Here is a 20,406-nt window from a genome sequence, read left to right as displayed (position 1 = left end):
ACCAGCCAGCCAGCAGAGGGAGCAGAAGTTAACTAATAAATCCTGTTCCCAGAACTTTGCTGACAGCTGTGATGACACTGATCACAAACAAGTAAGTATTTTTTAGTAGGATAGACTCACAGTAGCTTATTGCTCCATGAAAGGAGCAGAAGGAACAAAAAAAGGTAGGAAAAATACATATTTCTGCTTAAAAGAACGTATTAAATAACAGGGGTAAGTGGAAAACCAAGCACAAAATCATTATGAAAATACTTGACAGTGTCCCTTTAAGGGAGAACATGGTTGTCTGAAGATTGGTCATCTCTGAACTTGGGAAATAGTAAATGATCAAAGACAGATAATGGAGATAGGACCAGGCAAAGAAACAATATAGTCTTGGTATAAGACAATTAAAATAATAACATTTGTACTATGAGAGGGAGCTTTTTTTTAACATGTGCAGATTTTGACATTATGTCCTATCATAATTACTTGAGCTTCTTGTGTTTTCTTAAGGATTCTTTTTCATTACAAGCTGATTAAAAAGTAGCACTGAAGTATAAAAGGATGCATTTGTGACTAAATCTTCACAAACAAATGGAAGATATTCAGAACTCACATAGTTTATCCATGGACTTACAATATTGGTTGACGTTCATAAAACTGTAATGTCATATATAAAATGTTGGGATTCTCCTGTATACAAGTAAGGAAAAGACAGAAAGAGAGATAAGAGGCAAGCTTAGAAATCAGAAAGCAAATTAAAGTAATTTCAAGTACATTAGCCACCCCCTCCTGCTTCCTGAATGCTTGACTTTTAGGGGTCCCCACTATTTGTGGGGGTTACAGCCAAAGAGTCTGACTTTCAAATTTTGCTTATATGCATTGTCACCCTAGTCACGTCACCCTTAGTCAAACGGTGTCTTGCTTTTTCTTCATGTTGTATTGTGTGTTGTAGCTGAAGAACCTAACAGTCAGAAACCTCATTTATGTATTTAAAAAAATATTTAAAACCCCATAGCTTTAACAATTGGTTATAAAAATCAGCAACCTAAAAAGTTTTTCCCGCTGTGTGAAGAGCTTCTTAAAAAAGATGCTCTGTGCTTCCTGTCCTAGGACTGTGAAGCAATTATCAAGTCTGATTTCTCTTTGGTCCGAAATGCAAGTGTGTTTGGTCTTTTAAGTCAGGATCTTACTTCTTAAGATTTTTGCAGAAAGCATATGAAATCACTATTTGATCAGTAGTTGGTCTTCTCGGACTACCTAGTGCAGCAATGCAAGAGAAGCACTGTTCTGGAAATTCAGACTAAGGAAATGTGGATGTGTGGGGAAAAAATCACAAGTTGAAAGCTTGTCACTTTATCATTAAATATACATTAAAAGGCGTCTTGTCCTTGTAAAAATGACTTATGTCACCTCACTTTCACATTTTACATTATTTATACTGTTATATTAGTTCCATTTATAGGCAGGGCACATTCTGCCAGGATTTCCTTGTGGGTACAGTCCTCAGTGAAGGTAGAAGCTGTACACGTATTTCTAAGGATGCACTTACTTCTAAGGACAGAACCTGGCTGCTAGTGTGACAGATTAGGAAAGCAACTTCAGATTTGGATGTATAAATTTAGGATTACTTGTTAACATGTCCAAGGATATGGCATTGTGAGGAGTTTATTGTACTTTCCAGTTCTGGAATCTTGAAATGACTTAGTAAATAACAAGTTAGAATTATATTTTTCCTTTTTCTGCTACAAAATAATTTTTAATTTTAATGGTTTATGGTTAAACGTGAGCTGCCATCATAAATGCAGAAAAGTTAGACGTCTGGATAACAAAATATGAAATGTATGGTGTAGGTAAATGATCCTGTTCACATGTATGTGCTGCACACTCACACAGTGGCACACTGAGCTGGGTTTCTGACAGCATCGCTGGCAAACTCACCAGTAGCATTTGTTGTGGCAATTGCTCAGAAATCTTTGTGGAAGTACAGGATCCACAGAAATGACAGCAAGCGGAATCAGTTCACAGCTGTGGAATGAGTGTTTTCTAATGGTGCAAACGAAGCTAGGAAAACAACAGCACGTCTGTCTCACTGAATATGTGCTGAAATACATTTGCTTTGTGCTTGTCATTTAACAGCCTTGGTTATGAGAACAAAATCATTTCAGTACCACACAGAATATGTATCTGTACAGCTCTAACACTTTAAATCACAAAACTTATGATCCCGTTAAATTATTATCATGTTTTTCCTGCACTCTTCCTACTCTGTATTTTTATTTTTCAGTCTTTTCCTGTCTTTCTTTTTGATAGGCACTTATTTATGTATGTTTCTGGTGTCTTTTTGTTCCTTTTAGTCTAGTGATCTGTGCTGTTTCTGAACTTCTCAGAGCTTTCAGAAAGCCCAGCAGTGCATACATTTGTGGTGTCACATTTATAGCTCTGAAAACTGTGTTATTCTTTATCATTTCAGGTGTCTTTTAGAGCTTTATATAAGACTTTGGTTTTTGTTACTAAATTACTTCTGAAGATTACAACTTTATTACACACAGTGTATCTCTTAATTCGTTCTTTTAGAACTGCTTATAGAATTTGACTATGGTTTTCTATGCTGCTGTAGACAGTATGGACACTGCTTTCATTCTTAATCTTACATGATACCTGTCTACGCAAGCTGCAAGATCAGTTGCTAGATCGAGAGTGCTAGGTCAAGTATATACACATCATGTACTCACTGAGGAATGAATGCAGTTCTGCACCTCTTGGCTTCCAATGTGTTTCCTCTGTGAATTATTTTGCAGCAGTGTTCGTTACCTGTAATGGAAGTTTTAAAAAGCTTGTTGGTATTTGTTGGCGTATGCGTATAGGTATTTTTTCTGGAGTTCTTTCCTACTACTTTTAAGAGCTATATTGCCACGGTTGATCAATTATCCCCTATTTCAGATCTATTTATACCCTACTAATAAGTATATGTGTGCCGATTTAAATAATTCTTTGCCTATCATTTGCTGTATATGGCAAAACCTGTAGTGTACACTGTATAAAGTAAGACTGACTTTTCATGGTCAGTGTTACAGCACTCAAGTTTAACATTATTTATTATGAGTTCCTTCCATTTATAGCCAAGGTACGTTCTGCTAGGCATTCCAACTTTTCATGGTTGTAATTCTTTTTTTTTACTGAAGTAACCCCAAACTAAATTCTGAATGACTAATGCAATGTTTGCCACATTAAATGAAGACAAAGTTGTGTAACAAAGTATATAGGCCTTCTTATTTTCCTGTGATATGATAGGTTCTAAATTCAAAACCAAAGAATTATATAAACTTCATGTATGCTACCCAGCTCAAACCATTTGAAACAGAATCTTGTCAACAAGCTTAAGTTCTAGGGCTTTTTTGTCTTCTGGAGGAGATCTGCTTTTCTTCTTCTTTCGAATGATGCTGTGAACAAGTGATTGCCAGACAAACTCTATACAAAACACAGTCTTCTGATGAAGCATTAGACTGTCAAACCTGGAAAATTCTGGCAAAAAAATTAAAATTTAGGCTGAGTTTTCCTTCTTATAACAGTCTACAATGCAAAACAATAAGTTTTCTGTAGTGAATAGGAGGAATTAAATCTATGCATGAATTGCAAATGTACTCAAAAATTATCGCTTCTAGCTAATCAGTTTTCTTGTTGACTTGATTGTGACTGTGCAAAGCTCAATCACTGTATAGGATCATTCTCTTGATTAGCTACACTTAAACCACAGAGGTGCAGAAGATTGTTAGTATAATATAACAACAACAGTTCTTAATTCAGCAATAAGTTAAACATTCAAAACTTAGATAAACATATCATAGGAAAAAAAAACCCCAAAATTATTAAGAGAAAAATCCCCCGTTGTATTCATATTTAAAGAAGTAGCCGAAGTCTTGAATGGACGAAAAAGATCACAATATTCATAGAATCATAGAATGGTTTAGGTTAAATAAAATCAGACCTAAGGAGAAAAAAACCTGTAAAATTGAGTCTGTTTAATACTTTTGATTTATTTTTCCTCACTCTGATTTTGTGCTTAGGCATTTTTAAAAACACTTATACTGTGTTTCATTATCATACATTGTTATGAGCTCCTTGCCAATATGTTAATGTGTGTTAATGGTTGCTATAGCATTACCAGTGCATTAGTCTAAGTGTATATCATGGATAAGAAGTTACGTAATTGTTATCCAAACTTCTCTTTCATATTTTTAAAGAAAGCATTTTTTGGACATACAGTGTTTCGGAGGAAATTATTTCTCTTTTTTTGTCCTTTCCATGATAAATAATTAAACGCATGGTGTTTCATCTCTGATGTTAATGCGATTATTCTTATAACAAATAATAATTCCTTATAACATTTACTTCAACATTTTTTTGGTCCATTATGTTCTGGAAACAACCATTTTCTACATCTACCAAATTAAATGTTGGGAAAAGGGGGATGTCAGCTTCAGTGTTTGGAATAAATATGGGAAGTAGTTCCCTCAAATAGTCCTTGGGTTGGCCCTGTCCCTGTCATTCCCACTGAATATAACTAGAGCTGATATGGTGCAGAAATTTGTGTCCCCAGCAATGAATTATCTTTATCTTTCTGTTAGCCCTTTTAGCATGTAGGTAATGCTTGTCCAATAATATTTTTCCTCCTAGAAGGATCACTGGTAGGACCAGATTTCATCAACCACTGCTTAATAATTGCACTGTAGTGTTTACTCACCACGATAAGGCAGAAGGCAGATAGCCTTGTATCTAAGCATTTAAAGGACAACAAAAGATACCTGCAAGTATTTGTCAGAATGGATGTGCTATTTCTTTTCTGCCTGCAAAGGTAGAATGAAACCCACATAGATGCTTAAGAGAAGAACTGTAATTCTATAAAAGAAATAAAATACTTTCACTGTAGGCACTGTTTTCTAAAATAAAAGGCATCGGTTTTGCACTTACTTGTCTGACCAATCATAAAAGCCTGTCAATGTCTTTGGTATTTGTACTTTAGAGAACAAACAGCAAGTGTGGGGTTTTTTTTTATATGCCCAGTCTATAATTTTTATTTTTTTTTCCAAAAAATAAGATACTAGGAAGAAGGTGGGGAGTTCTTTGTATGGTTTCTCACTGCCAACAAATGCTGACAGGATGTGAGAAGAAAAAGTAGACAAGAAAGCAATTCTATTAGTCACTAAAAATTACGCTAGCCATATAAATAATTCAGTTAAACAATATTTTCTAATAAGATAATTTTGCACTAGGGGAAAACCCAATCAATGTTGTGTTAATAAACCTAAAATACAACAATTAAACCTTAGTAATACATTAATTTCAGATGGAGGAGAGGTTACAGAAAATTACCTATTACAAAAATTCTGCAGATTAAGCACATTAATCATATTCTTACAAGACTTTTTTTTTTTTTAAAAGCATGTTTTAAGTATTTAACATAGTAAGGCACAGGCTTATGTGTTTTATTATTTATGATTATTGCGTGTATTAATATTCCTTTATTAGTAGTGTGTTATCCTGTTCTTTTGTTTATATATTGTTTATTCTTTTTTTTATTTACCTTTTTTAGTGCCATAATTAAAAAAAATTAAAACCCCTGTATATTTGTGGTACAGTAACATGTCTGAGCTTTAGTTATGTACAAGCTTCTTGCTATGGTAGCTACAAAATGTAATCCCTTTGACTTTTCAAACTGTTCACATTTATCCTCATTCTTGTTTGAATTGTTTTCCCATTAAGTAAATTTGATGGAAAATGAACGCAGGTATAAGCTACGCAGTTTCGTTTATTTGTATATTACTTGTTTTTTTAGTAAATTCAGTGTTGTTACTAGTTTCTAGACTATAGCAACTTCTTTGAATCCTTGCTGTATTTGCAGTTCCGTGATTTCAGTTGGTATAAATAGTAACCTTTATACTGCTGCTATAGCACATTTTTGTCTTTAAGACAAAGCACAGTTTCTGAAATTGAATCAATTTTTCATACTTGTGCAGGATGTGAAAAATCGACGAAATCCTCGCCTTGTACCTTATGCTCTTTTGGATGATCGAACAAAGAAGTCAAACAAAGACAGTCTTCGGGAAGCAGTCCGCACCCTTCTCGGCTATGGTTACAACCTGGAAGCTCCTGATCAAGATCATGGTAATTAATTTTATTGTTTGTTCCTCCCTCTCCCTTTCTCTCTCTCTCTCTCACTCTCCAAAAAGAAAAAGAAAAATTAGAATATTCCACTCCACTCCTAGATTTGTTGGTCCAATAAAACGATCTGAACAGGTACTGTGTCTCCAAAGCTAATAGGGGCTTTTCTCCATCTTCTATTGCTTAAATTTCCCTTTAATCTTACTTTTCTTATTGTTTCCTTTTCTTGTCCTGTGGCCTCAAATGAAGAATTACAAAATTAAACATTTTTACATGCCAGGGAATAAAACATATGGTTATATTTTAAATCTGTGCATTAATACCTGAAGTTCCCCAATCTAAAATTAAGTTTTTGTTTTAAAACTTTAAAATTAGTACTATATTTGTTTTTTCAAGACAGAATAACAAAATTGCTAAGAAAAAGATCATATGTAAATGTAATAGATGTGAATTCTACATTCCTACAATTTTAACTCTAAATAATAAATTCTGCAGTTCATGTAGAGTCTTGTATTTAAACACCTAAAGCTACAAGATGAAATTTTCAAAGAAAAATGCCTACAAACCAGATTTCTGTGAATCTGCAAGTCTAGAATTAGACAGCTTATTAGAGTATTTAATCTTCCTGGACTTTCTTGGGTCTTTGAAGTTGAATACAGTATAAGTGAATTTTAACTCACTTCTTACAAATGTTTTCTTTGAATTTGCATCATTGCTAGATTGAAAACTTTATTGATACTCCAGGCAGTATTTTCAGCATATATAGTTTGAATTGAGACATCCTAAACAGAAAAAAAATGGAAAACTATAAAATTTTAATAAATAAGTTTTAAAGTAACAGTACACAACGTACCTCAGTAACTGCAGAACATGAAATATTAAGACGGTTAAATAAATCAGGAGACATAATGTACAAATAAAATAAATTATCTTTTAGATTTTGGCTTTTAAAACAACATTTTTCTGTCATGCTGAGATAAAGTTGTAAGACGGAGCATGAGAGGGATATTCTTGATACTGCACTGTCATTCTGGAGCACTAATTACACATATAGAAAGGAAATGGTAGCATAATAGATATAACCCCTCTGCAATCACATTCTAGAAGTTCACTTGGAGATATGGAAATATAGAATAATCAAATCGAAATTGAAGCTTACATCCTTATAATCTCAGCAAAGTGTGGAAAAATTGAGAAATATGTCTAATTGTTATCCTATCAATATACTGATTAATAAATTATTATTTTTCCTGCTTTATATAATGATAGTATTGTTAATTTTGGACCTGTTTAGGCCACAGACCTTCAATAAAGTATTTCTGCAGATGATCTAACTTGTACCAAAAACCCACACGGGGAACCTGTCATTTTCAATTTCTTCTCCAAAGCACGTGCGTGCTCTGATCCTCAGCTTTTGAGAGACTGCTATTAAATTACACTTTTAAATTTGAGGCATCACTGATACTGTAAGCATGTAACAAGGCTGGATTGCTAAATGGGGAAAACAGTCTGTTTCTTAGTGGAGTAGATTGTATTGGTGGCCAAGTGCCATGGTCTCACTGTTAAATCTGCCTGTGCCTCGGCTGGAGAGTTTAAAGCTGCTGCATAGTCTTGCAGTTTCTTCCCCTCCCACTGTGGGAAGGAGATGCTGGATAGAGAGAGTGAGCATGGCCTCTGCTTGGTTCTGAGAAGGTGGGTTGGCTGGTATAGAAGCCTTTTGCCTCTTGTGAAGATAAAGGGACTGTCTGGTGGTGCGGGGTGAGAGGGAGGGACGGCAAGCTCTTTTTCCACAATCTCCTCCCAATCCCACTGAACAATATTAAGCCCCTTTTCTCATTTACAGCTCTGAGAACCATGTGCCCTTGCCTTTCCTCAGGAATGAACTGGTGGAAAATTTTATTTTTTCCTCATGATGCAGAGATCCTTGAGCTAGTCCTGTGCATGGAGTTACTAATGAAATGTAAAGAACACAATTGCAATCCTTGAATCTGAAAGGTGTCATCAATCCTGTTGCAGAATTTCTGGAGGAAAGGACCTGAGGAACAGTATCTTACAAACTGGTCTTTCTTAGGCAAAGAGTAGGATGGCATTCACCAAAAGATTTTTATATTCATTTGGGTGATTTAGATTTTACAGTTTGAGTCTTTCACGTTTTTGAGCTGCATAAAACGTCATAGGGATCCCCTTTTATCAGCCAAAATACATACTGTTATTAAAGGATTTAGAGCCCTCTAGTGGTGTTCTGCATCTCTGTTCATTAATTTTATTTTAAACATTGATTTACCAAGCTCTATAGCATCATTTTTATGTGTTATTATCTATTGATTATTTTTATTTTTTAAGTATTATTACTTACTGGTTTCCCACAGCAGCTGTATTTTTGGGATCACTTACAATCTAGAAAGCGGTAGGTTACTTAGGAGCTAAAAAGACAACAAATTCTCAGTTCCCATGCTTTGTTTGTCTCCCGTATAAGTGATGTACTGAGGGTCTTCAAAAGTGTTTTTAAGGCATTAATTATGTAGACCATCAAAGAGAAGATTTTACTGATAAAGAATTACATGGCAGAGTTCAGAGTTGTTCACAGGAAACTTAATGACCCTGACCTAACTGAAACCAGGCATTTAGTGGCGTGAGAAGTAAGTTCTGAGGGATGTGATTTTATAGGCTATTCAAGATAATATTGGAAATGTGAACACTGATGTGGCTGAGAAAACAGAAGAGAAAGGGAGATGTTCTTAACATGGTCTAACAAACAGACAGATACGTGCAGACGTGTTTGAGCTTATAACAAACTCAGGAAGAGGCGGAATTACAGTGATCAGATTAGAATACTGAATTTTCAAAGGCTGCACAGGCTTTTATATCTTACAAATTTGTGGAAAAAGATCCAGAGTGCTCTAGGCATTCTTTTTCCTAATCTGAGAAAAAGAGTCAGAGTGATCACTGAATCATAGAATCATTATAAAATCATAGAATGGTTTAGGTTGGAAAGGACCTTAAAGATCAAGTTCCAACTCCCCTGCCATAGACAGGGACACCTCCCACTAGACCAGGGTTGCTCAAGGCCACGTCCAGCCTGGCCTTGAACACCTCCAGGGATGGGGCCTCAACTTCTCTGGGCAACCTGCTCCAGTGCCTTACCACCCTCAAAGTGAAAAATTTCTTCCTAATGTTGTTTGATTAATGGAGAGAAAACTGTATAAAATACCATAGAATAGAGTAGTTGAGAAAACTTAAGGAAGAAAAATCAAGGGTTTCATTCAGCATTACGTCTTGTGATTTGTGAAATGTTTTCATCTTTTAAAAGTGTGATTTTTATCATTTCAGCCTATCTTATGGTTTGAATTGATAGTGAGGCCTTGGAAAGAAGTGTCAGAAACAGACTGTAGGACTGTGTAAAAAGCAAGAAACAGTGAGGGAAATTTGTATGCGCTCACCACACAAGGTTGTATTTGAAGCTACTTTAGCGGAAGATACTACATGAAGAAAATATGTAGAGTAGTGAAAGACAGCTCAGTGAGGGAAAACTCAGTATATACTCATACAAAATATTGAAAGAAAGAAGAAAGAAGATAGGATTCAAAGTGTTTGAAAGGATGTTAGGAATGGCCATCTCCACAGCACCAAGTAGGCTCATGAATAGTAGTAGTATTCAAGTAATATTTTTAGGCAATTTTTGAGAACTTTTTCCGCAGGTAGTAGGTGGATGCCACATAGCTGTAGACGAATCAATAAAGGCATTTTTTCAAGACAGTATGTTCAGTGCAGTGAGGGAAAGAAGAAAACCAGAGAAGTAGGTAAGTCTAAGATTTGTGTTTTTGTGAATGGCAGAAACAAAAGTACATTTCTATTGGAGCAGATTGATCTGGAATGGATAGTGGGAAAACACAGGAAAAGAGTGGAAGTGGGAGCAAAGGAGCAGGATAACCCACAAGAGACATGGGATGGATAAATGGAGAGTTGGATAAGAGCTTAGAGATCCAAGTCCAAAACCTTATTGTTTGTTAGTTGTCAAGAAAAAAGAAGAAAATAATTTATTTATATGTCTCAAAGCAGTACATGTACCAACATACTTTTTCTCCCTTTAAAATTCTTTGCTTATACATTCCACAAATATTATAAAGCAGAAATGGGAGGCATAAAGTAAGCTTGTATCTGCTGCTGTTATGGAGCACACAGAATAACATGCTTACATTTTTACCCTTCCCTTGAGGTTTCTTTTCTTTCTCTGAAGCAGCCCAATAACCACCCAGCTTACATTTTTTCAGTATTATTTATGACATTATTCTTTCATGGAGTTAGAGAATTAGTGAATACATTTAGAAGGAGTAAGTTGAATGGGTCAAAGTTTAACTTCAGCCTCTTTTGAAACTCTTCATGTAGCCATTTTGGTCTTTGAGAAAAGATACTTATAATTACCTGGCAAAGAGTGAATTTTAACTTAAACACTCTTAAACTAGCTCGTTATGAATCATTTACAATGAAGAGAATTTTTGAATGAAGCATAGTAAGCTATGATGAGATAAGCACATATGATCATGCTACAGATACTTAACCAAATGAATGTCTGTGAAAGCTTTTCTTTCCACACAGCTGTTAATGTTATTTTACACTCTATTGCACTACACAAGAAATGTGAACAAGCTCTTTTTCTACATCTCAGCTTGACAATTGACAAACCAACTTTGAAGTGAGAAGTGGCAGTTTTTAAGGCAGTATTATGAAATCTGGTAATCATCGGACTATCTTTTCAACTGTTTGAGAGAGAATAAAGAATAGTCAACACAATTCAAACTTGGTGTCTTGTTAATTCTGTTATTTCACTAGCTAAATAATATTTTTCTAGATAGTACTTTGGCTGTGACTAGGTTTTTCTTTGTTCTTGAACATTAGCTTGCCTTGCCTTGAACAGGATATGCCTTTAACACTACTTTTATGCCCTTCTTAAGGGCATCTTTATTCTTTCCAGACTTCCTGCCCTTTATCTTGACAGAATTTAATATATTTTTTGCTGAAGCAGGAGTATTCTTTGGGTTTTTTGTTGTTGTTATTAAAGCTTCATGCAAGACTTGCTATCCTCCATGCAAGATTCCTATCCTCCATTTTCCATTTTTTCTGCAAAAAGTCTAAATTGCAACCTTCCTTCTATTTATTATAATAACTAAGAAATATAGTAATAAAATTTTATAACAGTGATATACTTAAGAAATCTGACTTTTAGATTATAAATGAGATTAGGTAAATTGATCACAGTGTCTAGGTAAAGAAGATGTCTTAGTTGAGGAATCTTGTTTTAAAGACAATTTTTTGTCTTTTATGGTGATTGGAAGATTAATATAGTCTGCATTTTGCTGGGCTTTGTATGTTCGGTGGTTTTGTCTTGTTTAAAATAACTGAGAGCCCGGCTCACAGAATTACAGAATTGTTGAGGTTGGGAGGGACCTCTTGACGTCATCTGGTGAAGCAGGGTCAGCTAAAGCAGGTTGTTGAAGACCACGTCCAGATGCATTATGCTTATCTCCACAGCTTCTCTGACAACCTGTTCCAGTGTTTGACCCACCCCTGCAGTAAAAAGGTTTTCCTGTGTTCAGATGGAATTTTATGTATTTTAACTTGTGTCCATTACCTCTTGTGCTGTCACTGGGCACCACTGAGAAGAGTCTAGTTCTCTTTTCTTCATTCCCTCCCACCAGATATTTATACTCATAAATGAGATTCCCCACCCCCCCGAGCTTTCTCTTCTCCAGGCTGTACAGTCTCAGCTATCTCTGCCTCTCCTTATAAGAAAGATGCCTCAGCCCCTTACTCATCTTTATGGCCCCATGCTATACTTTTTCCAGTAAATCTGTGTGTTTCTTGCACTGGGGAGTACAGAACTGGACCCATAAGTCCACATGTGGCCTCACCAGTCCCAAATAGAAGGGAAGGGTCACCTCCCTGAAACTGCTGGCAAGGTCTTATGCAGTCCAGGATACTTCTGTCGTTCTTTGATGCGAGGCTACATTACTGGCTTATGTTCCACTTGTCTACCAGGTTCTCCAGGTCCTTCTCTGCCAAGCTGGTTTCCTGCTGCTCAGCCTCCAGTGTATTCTGTTGCCTGGGGTTATTCATCCCCAGGTGCAGGACTGCATTTCCCCTTGTTGAACTTTTTGGGATTACTCTAAGCCAAATTCTCCAGCCTCTTGAGGTCTCTCTGAATGCCAGCACAACCATCTGGTGTGTCAAGCTGCTCTTTCCAGTTTTGTGTCTGAGGGTAGTATCCCTGGGGTACTCCACTACAGCACCCATATTGGTCTGCCTGCATATCTTGACACATAAATTCTGAACTGGCTCCTGAAACATCCCAAAGCAGTTCTCCATGCATTTCAGCTTCTCTCTCACTTAAAGGACAGCTGTTCCTCATAATCTTCCCAGCCTGTCCTTCCTAAAAAACATGTATCCATCCATTGCAATACTGTAGTCATGTGAGTTATTCCACCATGTTTCTGTGATCCCAATGAGGATTGTAGCCCTGTAACTGCTCTCAGACTTTTAAGTTCTCCATCCCGTCTGTTCCCCCCTCCTCCCCCCATGCTGGAAGAATTAGTGTAGAGTCATTTCAGAGAGGTACCCAAGCATGCTGATTTCCCAGAACAGGCAAGGGCACTTTCCCCATAAGGATGTTCTGCAGGCACTTTCTTCTTTGCATGCCTATGCTCAAAGAGATTCCTTTGCCTTTCGTTTTCACTGCATTCCTCAGTAGTTGAATACAGAACTTTTGGCATTGGTTTTTTTTTTTTTCCCTTTACTTCTTTATATTTTTTAAACTTTACAGCGATGAGACTGGATGTATGCAGTGGGATAATGGAAAAATTCAGGATCTTCCGTACAGAAAAGACTTACGCAGTGAAGGCTGGGAAATGGTACTTTGAGTTTGAGGCAGTTACTGCAGGAGACATGAGAGTTGGCTGGACCAGGCCAGGTTGTCTGCCGGATCAGGAACTTGGCTCAGACGAAGAAGCTTTTGTTTTTGATGGCTTTAAGGTTTGTATATGTTTATCTGTAATAATATGAGGGATTGCAAAACTTTTAATTTTGCATCTTATTCCATGTGTCATTGCCTCAACTTAATTGCCTTCTCTTTCATTTGTTTTTTATGAAATTATTTCTCTCTCTCTTAGAGGGCCTAAGTGGAATAAGGAGGATCAATATCACCTGATAAATTAATTATTATAGTTTGGTATTTCTATGGTTTTTTTTCACAGCTTCACAGTATTTGTACAGTATATATTGAAAAATCTAAGTGACTTATTCAAATTCAAAATAATGGCAGACCTGTAATTACCTATGAATCATTTCTTTATATTTTTACTCTGTTTTCCTCTCTATAAGAAGTGCCATTAAGGAATAAATATGGTTAAGATTATTAGCAGTAAGTGTTTGAGGCAAACTTTAATACAAGTTTTTTATAGGAATGTAAAAGTTACAAAGAGTAGACCTAGGTTTTCATGGAAATCCTTACAGTTTAGAGTAAATGAACTATGATAGAACCAGTAATTTTTGCTCAAATTTAACTCTGCATTAAGACAATGACAGATTGAAATCTAGTAGTAACAATATATAGGAAAACAAACTATTTCATATTTTACTGATTTTCATCAGAATAGATTAAATGACTCATTAAAACTTTTTATTTCAGTATGAAGGCAAGTGCAACTGCTATGCAAACCATAATTGCTATTCAGGCTACTGATGACTCATGTTGAAATCTTTCTTGTATCTGATGTTGGAATTCATTTCCTTTATTAGTGTTAAAATTCCTTTGTTACTATTACAATATGTAACAGAAATCAATGGTATTCCTGGCTGTTCCTGGTCAGATCAAGCTCTCAAGCTGTATTTTATTCATGTTGTTGGAATTTATTTTTTTTCCCACGACACGAGAATATACCTTAAAAAGAGAACTGAACAGTTGTTTTTGTAAAATATCTGATTGGCTTAAGTAAACTATTCAATTCCTGTATCTTTACTAGAATAGCTGTGTAATAGTTTGTCTTCTGAATCTAAGGTTTTGACCTTTAGGTCTCAATCCACAAAGCTATTTTGTTGTCTTTGATTTTGATGGGTTCTCTCCTTGGTTGGAGAAGAGCTTTTGACCTTCAGAATACACAGAAGGGCTCATTTGTTTCGTAGGGTTTTTTGGGATGGATAAAAATCTACTTGTGATGGAATATATGAATAAGGAACCTATTTGTTATTAACACTGCTTTGTTTTAGGCCCGTTACAGTAGTTCTTAATAGATGTTCATTTATTTGAATTCCAATCCATAACCCCATCCAAAGCCTTTGCAGTCTTTGACTTGAAGGTCACTCATAGGAGTTATTAATCTTGCCCTCAGCTACTTGGGGATCTGTCAGAAGCTCAGACTCCTTGTCGCGTCCACAGACAGGAAGTTTTATTTATTTTATAAATAAAATTTTTAGAATACTTAAAGAATCAATAAAGCTTGCTTGGAAGCAATGAATTTGTAGGGTACTAGATTCAATAAAAGCAATTGCTTAAAAAAAGTTTGTGAAGCAGCTATTTAATGCTGTAATTGATAGCATACTATTTTCATTACAAGTCTTTCAGGGAGCTTCTGCAGAAAAGCAAGCCATGCTCTTACTTGTTACTAAAATGTTGAAATAGTAATTTTCCCTGTTACCTCATTTAGCAACATTTTGCAATACTGATGTGAGAGGTACTTGCAGGAAGTTAATAGTTGGATTTCCATTTTCAAAGTCAACTTGGAGTACTTACAGGCATTGTTTTGGAATGATATGCTGTGAAAGTGTTAATTTTAGTGCCATCTTAATTGAGGAGGCTAATTATCAGTTGTACCACTAAAGGAGTGAGGAACACATACATTGTCACTACTAGTCTTTTACATTCTTTTAAATCCTTTTCAGGCACAGCGGTGGCATCAAGGTAATGAGCATTTTGGCCGCTCTTGGTTGGCGGGAGATGTTGTTGGATGTATGGTTGACATGAATGAGCACACTATGATGTTCACCTTAAATGGTGAAATTCTGCTTGATGACTCAGGTTCAGAACTTGCATTCAAAGACTTCGAGGTTGGTGATGGTAAGTACTGTAATACGTTGTGCTGTTAACTTGCTGTTGCTGCGCAACTTTTGCTCTGGCTTTCCTTTAATGTGTTTTGCTTCTTGTTTATCTTGCCCCCCTTCCACCCTTCTTCCCCCCACCCAGGGAACTACCTCTTGTCCTTTTCTCTGTTTGATTAGTATCAAGTCTTTGGAAAGGAGACATGCTGGGTGTGAGGATGAGGCAAGGCCTTTTTCTGTGGTGAAGTTTGCAGCCATCTTTTGTGATCAGACCTTTTGACTATTTTGCAGGGATGCGTCTGGGGTTTCAAATTCATGACCTTTGACATTTCAACTGCACTGCAGCAGGTCACCATATGGTATAACAGAATCATAGAATGAATCATAGAATGGTTTGGGTTAGAAAGGACCTTTCAAGATCATCTAGTCCAAGCCTTCTGCCATGGACAAGGACATCAAATATTCTCTAGATCAAGTACTGAAATACCGTCAAATTTCAGTCAAATTAGTGAGAATATATGGTAGGGAGTTTAAGCCAGCTTTAAGGTTTTGTTTTAGCTCTAGGAGGAGAATGACACCTGATCCAGGATAACGCCAGCTGGTACAAAGTTGGCCTCCAAAACGTTTTAATTAACTCTAAACCAGCAGATTGAGTTTTGTGCCTGTTGTGTTCTTGGTGCAGCTTTCAGAGTCCACAAGCAGGTTTTAGTTTACCATGAAGCCGTAGCTTATGAGATTGCAAAAGCTGGCAGAGATTGTGAGATTGTTTCAGGTGCCAGATTGATTCTATACCACAAAAGTATTTTTGTTTATAAATTTAATTACATGTGTGTGAATAGGTACATAAAAGGGTAAGAAATTACATTAATGTAGATAACTGCCTAAAATTTCTGCACTATGGTAATGTAAAAAAATTGTTTCAGCTTTAATCTTTCCCTTTCATTTGTTGTAGGTACATATATTCTGTCATATATATTATACATGTGTTAAATAATACATCTGTGTCTGAGAGATACTGTTAAATTTTTTGAACAGTAAAAGCTGCAAATTATACTTTTGGGTTACTGATCCCTATTCCCAAGGGTAGTATGAATTTTATTAATTAGGCAGTTCCCTACTTGAATTTTAACCACTTTACTTTCATCTGGATTTCAGAGTATTTGACATTCAGGAGTGCTTTGGAAGAAGAATTTTTTTTTCCTTCTTCTGTCATACCATATGAATTAGGGATAATTTTATTTCATTTAAAATGAGATCATTGCCACCGATTTTCTGGACTCATGCCTGTTACTTTACTGCCTTCAGATTTCCTTAGATACTGTGCTAACATGATGAAGAAAAAGGATGCACGAATTGGCTTACTGTTGGTGGTATCAGCATTAAATCATCCTGTTGCCATTAAATTGTAATGGTTTTCCAGTTATTAGGCAGTATAATCCCATTGAGGAATGAGGGATTCTGGGAGAAACAGAAATTCCATGAAATTCTGAGGATAGTTTGACCACTGTTTTGATGTCAAAGTTGATGAAATCACAGTGTTGTAGTTTTCGTGGTACTTGTTTCTAGCTGCAGGTTCAGATTTAAACTGATGTCTGCTGAGTCTGAAACTGCTAAAGTAGTTCGTGGTTTGACATGAAGCCCGAAGGCCTTGGTAGCCATGTCAAAGACTTAATGTCGATGTCAAGCCTCTCAGTTTTTTCACAATATCCTTTTAATTCACATTAACTTCCTCTAGTGTTGTGTTTGTAGAAAAGAGCTTGCCTTTGAAATAAGCTGTCCTGTTGTGTTTTCGAAGGAATGTGCTGATTGATCTCAGATTTAATAGCTTGGGTCAATATTATAGGTATTTCATGTAGAGTTCATGGGGGAGGAAGGGGGATCTATGTATGTGTGTGTATATACAAATACACATATGAAATACTGAAATTAAATATGACTCTTACTGAGCTTTCATTTTTTTGTCAGCTGGCTTTAGTTTGGTTTTGTTAATGGCACTTGCTTAAGAGCATTGAGACCTTTCTGCAGGTCAATTCTATCAGTGAATCACGTTCATGCCATGTGCTGCTGCAGAAAGAGACCTTTTACTTTAGAAAAAAGCTAGACTTTCTGGTCAGAGCCCAATGTCCTGCTTTGAAGGATGCAGTCTGACTATGAATCAGTCCCCCTAGTTTTAATTTACTTTGGAACAGTGAACAGGGAATATGGCACTATACCAGCTTATTAATAAGGCTCATGTGCTGTGTCTTAGGTTGTACTGCCAAAAAGAGAAACTACTTGGGATTATGACCGAATATATAGCTTGAAAGGTGCCATCTCAGTAGTAAAATTGTTAAATGTAATTGTGTATTATTATGCATTTGTGTAAGAGAAATTTCACACTGTAGATATGAACAAGTACGCTGTGCAAACTAAATTTTGTTTTGTCAAGTTATGATCTCTGTGAGCATGAATTATTTGTAGTGACTGTTTGACAGTTTGGGTCAGGAGGTTCATTTTGTATTCTCAATAGTAGGGAATGTTATAAAAATTGTTGCTGTCCTATGCTTTTGCCACATGTGACAGGCAATGCTAGAGAGTTACTTTTCTGGTGGTAGTGTTAAAGTCTTTCTACTTGATTTGGTGTTTCCTACAGTAAAATAAAAGTTTTGCTCCATAGCTCAGTTCTGCACCAGGAGATTAAAAGCCAGGTCATGGGTAAATCATTTTTTTATGCACCCCCAGCATGCAAGGGCTACACAGGATCTGTGGATTATCACGTCTAAAATGGCTGAATACCCATTTAGAGAAGAGTACCGAAAGTTAATTTTTATTCCATAGTAAGATGTGTAACTTCCTTATCTGAACACTCCCTGTAAGATGAGATGCTGTATCTTTACCAGATACGGAAAAGCCCTGAAATGTCTTACTGACAATTATACCATTGGCAAATCAGTGCAGAATTTCACCAGAGACAGAAGCAGTGCTTCAATGATTAGGACTGGCACTGGTTACTGTCTAGTTACGATTACTTGCAGGAGTTAGCTACGTGTACAGTACTGTTCTGGCATCGATGAAATTTGTATTGGCAAGAGAGATTGTCATCTTGATTCCATATTAGCTGCAGTTACAGGGTTGATGGAAAATACTAGATTGAGTAAAACCATTGATGAGAGTTTTACCTGTGTGGGAATTTTGTTCTGGATTTCTTTGTTTTCTTTCAGGAAATCTTGCAAATACTCATTTATGTTTTATTTGTGTGTGTATAAAATACCTGCTTTGTGTCTAAGAATGAATCTATCGGGGAGATCTTTTTTCTGATCCCACTGGAAAATGCATAGGTAGAAGAATTAAGAGTTATGTGCATTCTATTTAGGAAGGGTAAATATTAGTAATATTTTAAATATTTTACATATTTTAAATATTCCTGTTTGATTTAGTTTTGTGTCATGTATACATCTCAGTCTTCATGAATAGAGTTGATAATCTTTTCTTGGATTTTGGGCTACATCTAATTATCTAATCAGCTTTTTCTATAATGTATGATTGCTGAATTCTGCTGATTAATGTGTTGTGGTTTAGGCCAAAATCTACTACTGGGGACCTGAGTGACCCCAGATGGGACCGACAGATGCTCCCCTCTACCCCTCTTCAAAGAGAGAGGCAGAGGAGGAAAAACTTATGAGTTTAGAAGGAAATAAACTACTTTAATAAAATATTAATAATAATATAAAAAGAAATAATGAAAAATATACAAAACCATATCAAGCTCCCGAGATGACAGTCATGACACTGGCTGGCACTGGGGCAGTCCCAGGCTGGACTCAGTGACGGACGGGAACTGGATTACGGATCTGGATTCAGGATCAGGATCACAGGCAGACAAACAGTCCTCCTCAGATGTCGGCCATTGAAGGAAGAGAGCTGATCTTTTGATCCCTCAGTTTTTATACTGAGCATGAGGCAGATGGGATGGAATACCCCGTTGGTCAGTTTTGGGTCACCTGTCCTGTCTGCTCCTCCCTCCAGGTGGGACCCCACTATGCTTTTCCGCTTCCGACCCTCCAACGGGGCAAATATCAAAGCTGGTTGGCCTTGGGGGTTACAGCAATAAGTATAAGCCAGAGCCTCTCTGCATCCCATGCCTGGGCATCTGCTGTAAACATTGGGCTTATCGCTCTGAGAGCGCGAACATTGTCTGCACAATATGCAGTTAATTTCAGTAGTTAGAGAGGCCCAGCTAAGAAGCGAAGTTACTAAACAAAATTGGTTCTGTTTTACCTCAAACCGGGACATAATGTCAGCTGCTATTCCTTTTCTTTGTTTTGTGAAATAGTTACTTCCTGTTTGATTTAAGGGCTGTAGTAAAGATGAACTGGCTATGTGTTAATTCTCAAGGTGCTGGAGATAGACCTTGCTACTACCTTTCATGAAATATTTGGCCTGTGCAGAAACATGAAACGATTGTTCATATATATAAATAAATGTAGACATACATATATAGAGAGATATGGCATGTTCACAACTGATTGGCTTTCACCTCCTTGTCTATGAACACTTATTTTATACTTTTGTCCCTCTTTTTTTTCCCTATGAAAATATAACAGCGTTTTTACTAAAAGTCTCTAGTTAGGTCACTATTGTCACTGTTTTGTATTCAACAGAAGTAAATAGCAAATGCCTGTGGATACATGTCAGAACAGGTTAAGCAGATAGTGATACAGTCACTCAGACTCCAGTGACTTCTGGTTCAGGAGCTTTCTGAGGCAAACATGGTATTTTTGTGTTGAATAGCCCTGATGATTTTTGTTTGTTTGTGTTTGGGTTTTTTTTTGTTGTTTTGTTTTGTTTTGGTTTTTTTTTGTTTCCCACATGAAGGTCTCTCAACACTTTTTCAACCAATGTGAGCTTTTAGCATCCATGATGCTGTGTGACAGAGAATTCCACAGCATTTCTGTGAGGTGTATAAGGAAGTCCTTTGTTTTGAGGCTTGCTACCAAACAGTTTCTTTCATCATAATTTTTGTCATGGAAGACATTGAAAAATCATTTACTGTTCATCTAGTCTGTGCCACTCATAATGAGGGTATGTATTGTACCCCCTTAATCTTTTTTTTTTTTTTTTTTGGAGGCTGAAGTATCCTAATTTCTTTAAGTGTTGCTGATAAGAAAGCAGTTTCATTCGTATTGGCCATTTGGG

The 20,406-nt window shown here is 36.3% G+C and overlaps 1 protein-coding gene across 1 annotated transcript in view; it reads left to right on the top strand.

Moving 5' to 3' along the window:
• Positions 1-20,406, top strand: part of RYR2 (ryanodine receptor 2) — a gene marked incomplete at both ends in the record, with an annotated part of 448,394 nt that overhangs the window by 273,542 nt on the left and 154,446 nt on the right. Inside the window, 3 exon segments of the mRNA XM_082481358.1 lie at positions 6,000-6,147; positions 12,962-13,170; positions 15,076-15,250. Of these exon segments, the coding sequence (XP_082337484.1) occupies positions 6,000-6,147; positions 12,962-13,170; positions 15,076-15,250 (532 nt within the window).

This window comes from Vanellus vanellus, assembly GCF_965231255.1.
Source record: "Vanellus vanellus genome assembly, chromosome: 3".
Taxonomy (NCBI): Eukaryota; Metazoa; Chordata; class Aves; order Charadriiformes; family Charadriidae; genus Vanellus; species Vanellus vanellus.
This window is presented reverse-complemented; position numbering and strand designations above follow the sequence as displayed.